General features: G+C 53.3%; 2 protein-coding genes across 2 annotated transcripts; both read left to right on the top strand.

Annotated features, from left to right (window-relative positions):
• Nucleotides 1–4332: 4332 nt before the first annotated feature.
• On the top strand, nt 4333–4758 carry LOC125112139 (RING finger protein 11-like). Its single transcript, XM_047754379.1, has one exon. It carries the CDS (start codon nt 4333–4335, stop codon nt 4756–4758), a length of 426 nt encoding a protein of 141 aa, XP_047610335.1.
• Nucleotides 4759–9405: 4647 nt separating this feature from the next.
• Nucleotides 9406–9832, top strand: LOC125112138 (RING finger protein 11-like). Its single transcript, XM_047754378.1, has 2 exons — nt 9406–9472; nt 9507–9832. The coding sequence occupies exons 1-2, from the start codon at nt 9406–9408 to the stop codon at nt 9830–9832; spliced, it is 393 nt and encodes a 130-aa protein (XP_047610334.1).
• Nucleotides 9833–13243: the final 3411 nt, after the last annotated feature.

Below are 13243 nucleotides of genomic sequence, written 5' to 3'. Positions count from 1 at the left end.
TCTTGACTTGGGGGCACGTGCCTTTCAGGATGACTGGCAATGGTGACCAACAAGAAAGTTGAGTTGACGAGAATGATAAAAGTGAAGCTACCCATGCTGAGCCCTTGCCCTGAAACACATAAGCTGGGGCACATTCTAGGCCAAATCAACCCATCTGCAGACAGCATCCTTTAGTAACAAAATAGCGCCTCCCTTTTCAGGGGTAACATAAGGGAGAACATCCACCAGGAGGTGCAGGACGATCGGGAACCCAGAGCCTGGCTCCACGTCCTGGGGTGTCTCCCACTCGGGGTGAGAGTTGGCACAGTGAGACTCGACCCTCTGCCTTTGAGGCTGATTCCCAGCACAGACAACCCCTGGTACATCACGGACAGGTTGTGATGGGGAATCGGAGAGGCTGTGATGGGGAATCGGAGAGGTTGTGATGGGGAATCGGATGGCTCATACAGCACCTGCTGATTGTCCATTAAATAGAGGAAAACGGTCCCTCAACTCTGGATAAGTCGTGCCTCTGAATTGTCATCTGCCATGGCTCTGTTATCCAGGCCCTCCTGCTAATGTGTGCTTTGCTTTTCGTGGCGGTTCCCTGCCCTCTCTTGCTGGCATGGCTCTCTGTTGGTCTCTGGCACTCACTCCCTGTTAACTGTCTCCCTCTTCCTGACGTTCTCAGGCTCCCACTGTGGCCATATCACTAACCTCTTGATTTCCTCTACCCCCCCCCTCCCTCTGTTTAACCCCCCTCCTCAAAATTCCTGACTTAGGAGCCCCATACCACACAAGGACTCTCTCCTGCATGCTTGAGACCCCTCCATATCTCCAAGTCATTGTCCGGGGCAGAGAAGAACAAAACATACGAGCAGGTCGACAATTTCCTCAAAATTGAAGCGTAAAACAAGGGCATGGACGGTCTTGGGCATGGCCGGTCAGCAGCCTCCCACGTTACCAGAATCCCCTTAGACTCCTCCATTTCACAGGCTCCCCAAGCACCTGCAGCCCTTCGCCGTGGAACCAGGCTGCCTGTCTACCCCACCCTCAGCCCAGAGACCCTGGGGCTTCCCCTCACCTCTCCCCAGTGGCCCAGCAGGGGCAGCCTCCGGAGAGGAGGGAAAAGGAAACAGAGCTGAGGGGCCTGCTGCTCCCCAGGCAGCCCTCGAAGCTGAGAAGGTGTGAGGGGAACACGGGGCGATCAAGTACAGAGGTCTGCCCCAGGCCCCAGGCTGGGGACCACATCCGTGAGCGGTGCCTGGTGACCCCTTTGTGCTCCTGAAGTGACAGTTCTGTCCTTCATGTCATCTGGGGCAGAGATGAGCTCCTGAGGTGTCCCAGCCCTACCCAGTCTGAGGTGGTGTGTAGGAGAGAAAGGGCCTTGGCCGTCGACTCCTGCCAAGGGGCGGTGTGTTTCCCCTGACCCTCGGAGGGGGAGGCGCCCTGACTGCCGCGTCTCCGCGGTGCAGCCCAGTGAAGCCTCCATCTCGATGCCTGAATCGAGATGCGGTGGAGAAGGGGCTGCTCGTGCCACCGTGGTCGGCCGGGGGAAGGGGGTGGTCCTGACACTAAGTTTCCAGAGCAGGCACACTGCCCTTATTACACTACGTGTTTACTGAGAAGTTGGAGGCAACAGCAGGCAATGAAGCCCTTTCTAAGCCTCCCCTCCAGTCTGGCCATTTGGCAATCAGTAGAAAGCTCTTTGGCCAGTTACCTGAGGAGAGGTGGGTTTCACCGCGGAGAGCACCGAGAGAGCCAGCAGGGAGGGCTGGGCTTGCTTGACCTAGAACCAGTCTCCATCCCCATCACACCCTGGGGAGATTAAAGGTAGGAATCCGACTTTCAAACCTTTTAGAGTTTATTTGAAAATAAGGTAGGTGGGAAATGATATTACAGGAACCTTAATTATACAGTGAGATCCTTTGTTCTAGGATTCTGTGATATTCTGAAGCTTGGAGGGTGTTAGAGTCTTTCAGAGGGCATCCAAATGTGATCTGAAGAGACCTGTGCTGGATTGTTTTCTCCAACTTGAAAGGAAGATACAGGTATGCCAGAGGCCCGAAAAATATTGTCCTGAAAAATATTTTTTGAGTTCCCTGGTGGCTCAGCCGGTTAAGCATCTGGCAATGTCATTGCTGTGGCTGGGGTCACTGCTGTAGCTCGGGGTGGATCCCTGGCCCGGGACCTTCTGAATGTCATGCGCCCAGCCAAGGAGTGAACGGATGAACACGTGAACGAGTACATACATTTTTTTTCACATCAATATTCCTCCTTACACATCCCGGGCTGAGAGCATGTTGGCAGCGAGTGTCCTCACGGGAAAGAAGAACAGCAAGGCCCCTCGGCCACAGAGGCTCCACGGCACTGTCCAGAACCACCGAAACCACAAAACAAACCAGCAAGGCTGCTGGCAAGAGACCACCACTCTGCTTGGGGGGCTTATGGAAGAAGTGGAGGATTCGAGGAATTACCCGTTTTCCTTAATTGTGTCAATACTCTTTGCCTCCTTAGCGGGAAAATGTTCTGTCAACGAGTTGGGGTTGATCACATTTCTTTTGACTGGTACCCAGCTTGATCCCATTTGATCAAGATGGGATCAAGATGATTGATCAAGATGGGATCAAGATGATTGACGAGATGATGTGATCAAAGAGGACCCATGACCGGGTGGAGTTAAATTGATGATCGGGTTATCAACTGTATATAAAGAGAGCTCACCATTCAAGTGAGGCTTAGTTTCCAGAGAGAAGAAGCACTGAGCTCCCCGGTGTGGTGACAGTGAACCCAAGAGAGAGTTGGATTCCGGTAAGCATGCAGGAGTTCTCCGCTGGAGGGACAGACCTCCGTAATTTTGTAGAGGAATTTTGGGTGGAGGACGATTGTTTCGTCTGACTTCAGTCATCTCATAGTAGGCTGTTTGAGGGCAGGTTAAGTTGTCGTGGGCATGGAATTTCTCTTGAATTGTAAGGCAACCTGTCAGAGAGCTACGTGCTAACCCTTACAAGTCAAGGCATGATTTTCTGCAATTAGCCTGGTACAGGGCACGGTAGACGTACAAATGACAAAGTATGTCCCAGGGCCCAAGGAATAATGGCCTTGCAATTAAGGCAATGGGGAGAAGAAGAGGGAGACTAAGCTGGGCTGGGATTCAGTGAAGACGTCCTGGAGACCTTTCCGTTTAGGGAGAGACCGAGGAGTTCCCATCATGGCGCAGAGGAAATGAATCCAACTAGGAACCATGAGTTGCAGGTTGCAGGTCCCATTCCTGGCCTCGCTGAGTGGGATAAGGAGCTGGCGTTGCCGTGAGCTGTGGTGTAGGTCGCAGATGCAGCTCGGATCTGGTGTTGCTGTGGCTGTGGTGTAGGCCGGCAGCTGTAGCTCCGATTAGACCCCTAGCCTGGGAACCTCCATGGGCCGCGACTGGGGCCCTAAAAAGACAAAAGACAAAAAAAAAAAAAATTTCAAAATTCAAAATTCAAAAACCTAAAGTGAGCCTTGGGGTAGGGGTGTGCAAAGGTGTGGGAGAGACCATAGAGTTCTGTGCAGAGACAAGCACCAAAGGGAATTGGGGCTGTGTGGATGGACGAGGCCACGGGAAACGTCCAAGCCTCGATGCCTTGGGGAGACCTAAAGCCCCCCTCGAGACAGAGCAGAAATTCATTTATTTTCTTTTTTTTGGCAGCGGACATTTGACTTTAAGTGCCCGTTTAACTACAAAGTAGAGATGAACGCTCATGAATGCAGCTGGAATCCAGACAAGGATTCTGTCACTGCTGAGTTTAGAGAGGCCGGTGGAAGAAACTGAAATAACGAAATAAGTGTGTGAGAGGCAGGACAGTGTTTCCAGGGAGGAAAGACTGGCTGGAATGGAGTCTTGAAGCAACGGCTGCGGTAGTTTGGGGAGCTCCCTGGTGGTCTAGCCATTAAGGATCCAGTGTTGGCCCTGCTACGGTTCGGGGCACTGCTGTACACTGCTCCCATCCCTGGCCCTGGAACTACTGAACACCCGAATGCTGTGGGCACTGAAGGGCGAAAAGGGGGTTTGGGGTACGGGCCCAAATTGAAGCACCAGACGACCCACGCCCAAGCCATGCAATTTTGTCACGTGCCTCAAGCTCGCTAAAGCCCTGCCCCCAGCATGTTAGCTAGGTAAACGACCCAGAATCGGGGGGCGCATGCTGAGGCTCACTGAAGCCTGTCTATGTAGAGCTCCCAGCAGGGAATCAGATTTAACAAAATGTTTATCTGAACTTTCCTGCAGACCTGAGAAACAAGGAGGTGTGTTAGAACTCCTCTGGAGAAGACCGTCGGGAACAGTCCACGGATCTCCCACCCTAGGCCTGAAAGATGGGCAACTGCCTCATCCCTCACACCTCCGAAGACCTCTTGGTTCCTGAGTCTGCCACGCGCTTCGGTGGGAGGAGACGCCGGGCTCGCTCCCGGGAGAGGAGACCTCGCGATCAAGTGCCCGGCTGGGCACCAGCAGCACCACTGGTCCAAGAGGAACAAGTGAGGGTGCCCCAAAGGATCAGCCAAATACAGTGCCTGCCCAAAGGAGTGTACGAAAGAGATGGCTCCCAGGAAAAGATGGAGCAGGAGGAGTGTGCCATCTGTACGTTGGACTTTGTGTGTGGGGACCCCATCCGATCCCTGCCCTGCAAGCACTTCTATCACCTGGGCTGCATCGATGGGTGGCTGACCAGGTCCTTCACGTGTCCCTACTGCCGAGGGCCGGCAGATGGCCCGCAACCTTCATCCCGGGACACTCCTTGAGCCAGCACCCCTTGTTTGACTTCGGAGACCCATCATTTTGCGTGATTTTGCTGTTTTGTCACCGTGCCCTAAGAGCCAGGGATTGGGAAATAAAGTCATGCACAGAGGTTTCCTTTCCACCTCCTTGTTTCTCCAATGAAGGTATTCATGTATCGTTCACGAGCAACAAACATCACAAGCTTCTTTGCTTATGACTGGAGAGGACGGAGGGCGTCTCCATGTGGGTATCAGAGAGCATGTGGGGCCCCTTTGTGCAGCCAGTCCAGGCAGGCTGAGGCCAGCGCTTGGGCCTCGACCCCTGAGCCATCCTGCCTCAGGGGGAGCTACTGCAATGTGCTTCTTGACTTGGGGGCACGTGCCTTTCAGGATGACTGGCAATGGTGACCAACAAGAAAGTTGAGTTGACGAGAATGATAAAAGTGAAGCTACCCATGCTGAGCCCTTGCCCTGAAACACATAAGCTGGGGCACATTCTAGGCCAAATCAACCCATCTGCAGACAGCATCCTTTAGTAACAAAATAGCGCCTCCCTTTTCAGGGGTAACATAAGGGAGAACATCCACCAGGAGGTGCAGGACGATCGGGAACCCAGAGCCTGGCTCCACGTCCTGGGGTGTCTCCCACTCGGGGTGAGAGTTGGCACAGTGAGACTCGACCCTCTGCCTTTGAGGCTGATTCCCAGCACAGACAACCCCTGGTACATCACGGACAGGTTGTGATGGGGAATCGGAGAGGCTGTGATGGGGAATCGGAGAGGTTGTGATGGGGAATCGGATGGCTCATACAGCACCTGCTGATTGTCCATTAAATAGAGGAAAACGGTCCCTCAACTCTGGATAAGTCGTGCCTCTGAATTGTCATCTGCCATGGCTCTGTTATCCAGGCCCTCCTGCTAATGTGTGCTTTGCTTTTCGTGGCGGTTCCCTGCCCTCTCTTGCTGGCATGGCTCTCTGTTGGTCTCTGGCACTCACTCCCTGTTAACTGTCTCCCTCTTCCTGACGTTCTCAGGCTCCCACTGTGGCCATATCACTAACCTCTTGATTTCCTCTACCCCCCCCCCTCCCTCTGTTTAACCCCCCTCCTCAAAATTCCTGACTTAGGAGCCCCATACCACACAAGGACTCTCTCCTGCATGCTTGAGACCCCTCCATATCTCCAAGTCATTGTCCGGGGCAGAGAAGAACAAAACATACGAGCAGGTCGACAATTTCCTCAAAATTGAAGCGTAAAACAAGGGCATGGACGGTCTTGGGCATGGCCGGTCAGCAGCCTCCCACGTTACCAGAATCCCCTTAGACTCCTCCATTTCACAGGCTCCCCAAGCACCTGCAGCCCTTCGCCGTGGAACCAGGCTGCCTGTCTACCCCACCCTCAGCCCAGAGACCCTGGGGCTTCCCCTCACCTCTCCCCAGTGGCCCAGCAGGGGCAGCCTCCGGAGAGGAGGGAAAAGGAAACAGAGCTGAGGGGCCTGCTGCTCCCCAGGCAGCCCTCGAAGCTGAGAAGGTGTGAGGGGAACACGGGGCGATCAAGTACAGAGGTCTGCCCCAGGCCCCAGGCTGGGGGACCACATCCGTGAGCGGTGCCTGGTGACCCCTTTGTGCTCCTGAAGTGACAGTTCTGTCCTTCATGTCATCTGGGGCAGAGATGAGCTCCTGAGGTGTCCCAGCCCTACCCAGTCTGAGGTGGTGTGTAGGAGAGAAAGGGCCTTGGCCGTCGACCCTGCCAAGGGGCGGTGTGTTTCCCCTGACCCTCGGGGGGCCTCATAGCCCAGTGAAGCCTCCATCTCGATGCCTGAATCGAGATGCGGTGGAGAAGGGGCTGCTCGTGCCACCGTGGTCGGCCGGGGGAAGGGGTGGTCCTGACACTAAGTTTCCAGAGCAGGCACACTGCCTTATTACACTACGTGTTTACTGAGAAGTTGGAGGCGACAGCAGGCAATGAAGCCCTTTCTAAGCCTCCCCTCCAGTCTGGCCATTTGGCAATCAGTAGAAGCTCTTGGCCAGTTACCTGAGGAGAGGTGGGTTTTCACCGCGGAGAGCACCGAGAGAGCCAGCAGGGAGGGCTGGGCTTGCTTGACCTAGAACCAGTCTCCATCCCCATCACACCCTGGGGAGATTAAAGGTAGGGAATCCGACTTTCAAACCTTTTAGAGTTTATTTGAAAATAAGGTAGGTGGGAAATGATATTACAGGACCTTAATTATACAGTGAGATCCTTTGTTCTAGGATTCTGTGATATTCTGAAGCTTGGAGGGTGTTAGAGTCTTTCAGAGGGCATCCAAATGTGATCTGAAGAGACCTGTGCTGGATTGTTTTCTCCAACTTGAAAGGAAGATACAGGTATGCCAGAGGCCCGAAAATATTGTCCTGAAAAATATTTTTTGAGTTCCCTGGTGGCTCAGCCGGTTAAGCATCTGGCAATGTCATTGCTGTGGCTGGGGTCACTGCTGTAGCTCGGGGTGGATCCCTGGCCCGGGACCTTCTGAATGTCATGCGCCCAGCCAAGGAGTGAACGGATGAACACGTGAACGAGTACATACATTTTTTTTTCACATCAATATTCCTCCTTACACATCCCGGGCTGAGAGCATGTTGGCAGCGAGTGTCCTCACGGGAAAGAAGAACAGGAAGGCCCCTCGGCCACAGAGGCTCCACGGCACTGTCCAGAACCACCGAAACCACAAAACAAACCAGCAAGGCTGCTGGCAAGAGACCACCACTCTGCTTGGGGGGCTTATGGAAGAAGTGGAGGATTCGAGGAATTACCCGTTTTCCTTAATCGTGTCAATACTCTTTGCCTCCTTAGCGGGAAAATATTCTGTCAACGAGTTGGGGTTGATCACATTTCTTTTGACTGGTACCCAGCTTGATCCCATTTGATCAAGATGGGATCAAGATGATTGATCAAGATGGGATCAAGATGATTGACGAGATGATGTGATCAAAGAGGACCCCATGACCGGGTGGAGTTAAATTGATGATCGGGTTATCAACTGTGTATAAAGAGAGCTCACCATTCAAGTGAGGCTTAGTTTCCAGAGAGAAGAAGCACTGAGCTCCCCGGTGTGGTGACAGTGAACCCAAGAGAGAGTTGGATTCCGGTAAGCATGCAGGAGTTCTCCGCTGGAGGGACAGACCTCCGTAATTTTGTAGAGGAATTTTGGGTGGAGGACGATTGTTTCGTCTGACTTCAGTCATCTCATAGTAGGCTGTTTGAGGGCAGGTTAAGTTGTCGTGGGCATGGAATTTCTCTTGAATTGTAAGGCAACCTGTCAGAGAGCTACGTGCTAACCCTTACAAGTCAAGGCATGATTTTCTGCAATTAGCCTGGTACAGGGCACGGTAGACGTACAAATGACAAAGTATGTCCCAGGGCCCAAGGAATAATGGCCTTGCAATTAAGGCAATGGGGAGAGAAGAAGAGGGAGACTAAGCTGGGCTGGGATTCAGTGAAGACGTCCTGGAGACGTTTTCCGTTTAGGGAGAGACCGAGGAGTTCCCATCATGGCGCAGAGGAAATGAATCCAACTAGGAACCATGAGTTGCAGGTTGCAGGTCCCATTCCTGGCCTCGCTGAGTGGGGTTAAGGAGCTGGCGTTGCCGTGAGCTGTGGTGTAGGTCGCAGATGCAGCTCGGATCTGGTGTTGCTGTGGCTGTGGTGTAGGCCGGCAGCTGTAGCTCCGATTAGACCCCTAGCCTGGGAACCTCCATGGGCCGCGACTGGGGCCCTAAAAAGACAAAAGACAAAAAAAAAAAAATTTCAAAATTCAAAATTCAAAAACCTAAAGTGAGCCTTGGGGTAGGGGTGTGCAAAGGTGTGGGAGAGACCATAGAGTTCTGTGCAGAGACAAGCGCCAAAGGGAATTGGGGCTGTGTGGATGGACGAGGCCACGGGAAACGTCCAAGCCTCGATGCCTTGGGGAGACCTAAAGCCCCCCTCGAGACAGAGCAGAAATTCATTTATTTTCTTTTTCTTGGCAGCGGACATTTGACTTTAAGTGCCCGTTTAACTACAAAGTAGAGATGAACGCTCATGAATGCAGCTGGAATCCAGACAAGGATTCTGTCACTGCTGAGTTTAGAGAGGCCGGTGGAAGAAACTGAAATAACGAAATAAGTGTGTGAGAGGCAGGACAGTGTTTCCAGGGAGGAAAGACTGGCTGGAATGGAGTCTTGAAGCAACGGCTGCGGTAGTTTGGGGAGCTCCCTGGTGGTCTAGCCATTAAGGATCCAGTGTTGGGCCCTGCTACGGTTCGGGGCACTGCTGTACACTGCTCCCATCGCTGGCCCTGGAACTACTGAACACCCGAATGCTGTGGGCACTGAAGGGGGAAAAGGGAGTTTGGGGTACGGGCCCAAATTGAAGCACCAGACGACCCACGCCGAAGCCATGCAGTTTTGTCACGTGCCTCAAGCTCGCTAAAGGCCCTGCCCCCAGCATGTTAGCTAGGTAAACGACCCGGAATCGGGGGGCGCATGCTGAGGCTCACTGAAGCCTGTCTATGTAGAGCTCCCAGCAGGGAATCAGATTTAACAAAATGTTTATCTGAACGTTCCTGCAGACCTGAGAAACAAGGAGGTGTGTTAGAACTCCTCTGGAGAAGACCGTCGGGAACAGTCCACGGATCTCCCACCCTAGGCCTGAAAGATGGGCAACTGCCTCATCCCTCACACCTCCGAAGACCTCTTGGTTCCTGAGTCTGCCACGCGCTTCGGTGGGAGGAGACGCCGGGCTCGCTCCCGGGAGAGGAGACCTCGCGATCAAGTGCCCGGCTGGGCACCAGCAGCCACCACTGGTCCAAGAGGAACAAGTGAGGGTGCCCCAAAGGATCAGCCAAATACAGTGCCTGCCCAAAGGAGTGTACGAAAGAGATGGCTCCCAGGAAAAGATGGAGCAGGAGGAGTGTGCCATCTGTACGTTGGACTTTGTGTGTGGGGACCCCATCCGATCCCTGCCCTGCAAGCACTTCTATCACCTGGGCTGCATCGATGGGTGGCTGACCAGGTCCTTCACGTGTCCCTACTGCCGAGGGCCGGCAGATGGCCCACAACCTTCATCCCGGGACACTCCTTGAGCCAGCACCCCTTGTTTGACTTCGGAGACCCATCATTTTGCGTGATTTTGCTGTTTTGTCACCGTGCCCTAAGAGCCAGGGATTGGGAAATAAAGTCATGCACAGAGGTTTCCTTTCCACCTCCTTGTTTCTCCAATGAAGGTATTCATGTATCGTTCACGAGCAACAAACATCACAAGCTTCTTTGCTTATGACTGGAGAGGACGGAGGGCGCCTCCATGTGGGTATCAGAGAGCATGTGGGGCCCCTTTGTGCAGCCAGTCCAGGCAGGCTGAGGCCAGCGCTTGGGCCTCGACCCCTGAAGCCATCCTGCCTCAGGGGGAGCTACTGCAATGTGCTTCTTGACTTGGGGGCACGTGCCTTTCAGGATGACTGGCAATGGTGACCAACGAGAAAGTTGAGTTGACGAGAATGATAAAAGTGAAGCTACCCATGCTGAGCCCTTGCCCTGAAACACATAAGCTGGGGCACATTCTAGGCCAAATCAACCCATCTGCAGACAGCATCCTTTAGTAACAAAATAGCGCCTCCCTTTTCAGGGGTAACATAAGGGAGAACATCCACCAGGAGGTGCAGGACGATCGGGAACCCAGAGCCTGGCTCCACGTCCTGGGGTGTCTCCCACTCGGGGTGAGAGTTGGCACAGTGAGACTCGACCCTCTGCCTTTGAGGCTGATTCCCAGCACAGACAACCCCTGGTACATCACGGACAGGTTGTGATGGGGAATCGGAGAGGCTGTGATGGGGAATCGGAGAGGTTGTGATGGGGACTCGGATGGCTCATACAGCACCTGCTGATTGTCCATTAAATAGAGGAAAACGGTCCCTCAACTCTGGATAAGTCGTGCCTCTGAACTGTCATCTGCCATGGCTCTGTTATCCAGGCCCTCCTGCTAATGTGTGCTTTGCTTTTCGTGGCGGTTCCCTGCCCTCTCTTGCTGGCATGGCTCTCTGTTGGTCTCTGGCACTCACTCCCTGTTAACTGTCTCCCTCTTCCTGACGTTCTCAGGCTCCCACTGTGGCCATATCACTAACCTCTTGATTTCCTCTACCCCCCCCCCTCCCTCTGTTTAACCCCCCTCCTCAAAATTCCTGACTTAGGAGCCCCATACCACACAAGGACTCTCTCCTGTATGCTTGAGACCCCTCCATATCTCCAAGTCATTGTCCGGGGCAGAGAAGAACAAAACATACGAGCAGGTCGACAATTTCCTCAAAATTGAAGCGTAAAACAAGGGCATGGACGGTCTTGGGCATGGCCGGTCAGCAGCCTCCCACGTTACCAGAATCCCCTTAGACTCCTCCATTTCACAGGCTCCCCAAGCACCTGCAGCCCTTCGCCGTGGAACCAGGCTGCCTGTCTACCCCACCCTCAGCCCAGAGACCCTGGGGCTTCCCCTCACCTCTCCCCAGTGGCCCAGCAGGGGCAGCCTCCGGAGAGGAGGGAAAAGGAAACAGAGCTGAGGGGCCTGCTGCTCCCCAGGCAGCCCTCGAAGCTGAGAAGGTGTGAGGGGAACACGGGGCTATCAAGTACAGAGGTCTGCCCCAGGCCCCAGGCTGGGGGACCACATCCGTGAGCGGTGCCTGGTGACCCCTTTGTGCTCCTGAAGTGACAGTTCTGTCCTTCATGTCATCTGGGGCAGAGATGAGCTCCTGAGGTGTCCCAGCCCTACCCAGTCTGAGGTGGTGTGTAGGAGAGAAAGGGCCTTGGCCGTCGACCCCTGCCAAGGGGCGGTGTGTTTCCCCTGACCCTCGGGGGCCTCATAGCCCAGTGAAGCCTCCATCTCGATGCCTGAATCGAGATGCGGTGGAGAAGGGGCTGCTCGTGCCACCGTGGTCGGCCGGGGGAAGGGGGTGGTCCTGACACTAAGTTTCCAGAGCAGGCACACTGCCCTTATTACACTACGTGTTTACTGAGAAGTTGGAGGCGACAGCAGGCAATGAAGCCCTTTCTAAGCCTCCCCTCCAGTCTGGCCATTTGGCAATCAGTAGAAAGCTCTTTGGCCAGTTACCTGAGGAGAGGTGGGTTTCACCGCGGAGAGCACCGAGAGAGCCAGCAGGGAGGGCTGGGCTTGCTTGACCTAGAACCAGTCTCCATCCCCATCACACCCTGGGGAGATTAAAGGTAGGAATCCGACTTTCAAACCTTTTAGAGTTTATTTGAAAATAAGGTAGGTGGGAAATGATATTACAGGAACCTTAATTATACAGTGAGATCCTTTGTTCTAGGATTCTGTGATATTCTGAAGCTTGGAGGGTGTTAGAGTCTTTCAGAGGGCATCCAAATGTGATCTGAAGAGACCTGTGCTGGATTGTTTTCTCCAACTTGAAAGGAAGATACAGGTATGCCAGAGGCCCGGAAAATATTGTCCTGAAAAATATTTTTTGAGTTCCCTGGTGGCTCAGCCGGTTAAGCATCTGGCAATGTCATTGCTGTGGCTGGGGTCACTGCTGTAGCTCGGGGTGGATCCCTGGCCCGGGACCTTCTGAATGTCATGCGCCCAGCCAAGGAGTGAACGGATGAACACGTGAACGAGTACATACATTTTTTTTTCACATCAATATTCCTCCTTACACATCCCGGGCTGAGAGCATGTTGGCAGCGAGTGTCCTCACGGGAAAGAAGAACAGGAAGGCCCCTCGGCCACAGAGGCTCCACGGCACTGTCCAGAACCACCGAAACCACAAAACAAACCAGCAAGGCTGCTGGCAAGAGACCACCACTCTGCTTGGGGGGCTTATGGAAGAAGTGGAGGATTCGAGGAATTACCCGTTTTCCTTAATCGTGTCAATACTCTTTGCCTCCTTAGCGGGAAAATATTCTGTCAACGAGTTGGGGTTGATCACATTTCTTTTGACTGGTACCCAGCTTGATCCCATTTGATCAAGATGGGATCAAGATGATTGATCAAGATGGGATCAAGATGATTGACGAGATGATGTGATCAAAGAGGACCCATGACCGGGTGGAGTTAAATTGATGATCGGGTTATCAACTGTGTATAAAGAGAGCTCACCATTCAAGTGAGGCTTAGTTTCCAGAGAGAAGAAGCACTGAGCTCCCCGGTGTGGTGACAGTGAACCCAAGAGAGAGTTGGATTCCGGTAAGCATGCAGGAGTTCTCCGCTGGAGGGACAGACCTCCGTAATTTTGTAGAGGAATTTTGGGTGGAGGACGATTGTTTCGTCTGACTTCAGTCATCTCATAGTAGGCTGTTTGAGGGCAGGTTAAGTTGTCGTGGGCATGGAATTTCTCTTGAATTGTAAGGCAACCTGTCAGAGAGCTACGTGCTAACCCTTACAAGTCAAGGCATGATTTTCTGCAATTAGCCTGGTACAGGGCACGGTAGACGTACAAATGACAAAGTATGTCCCAGGGCCCAAGGAATAATGGCCTTGCAATTAAGGCAAT

The sequence above is a fragment of the Phacochoerus africanus genome, chromosome 11 (genome assembly GCF_016906955.1).
Source record: "Phacochoerus africanus isolate WHEZ1 chromosome 11, ROS_Pafr_v1, whole genome shotgun sequence".
NCBI classification, from domain to species: Eukaryota; Metazoa; Chordata; class Mammalia; order Artiodactyla; family Suidae; genus Phacochoerus; species Phacochoerus africanus.
Note: the sequence above shows the minus strand (reverse complement) of the source record. Positions and strands in the feature narration are given on the sequence as shown.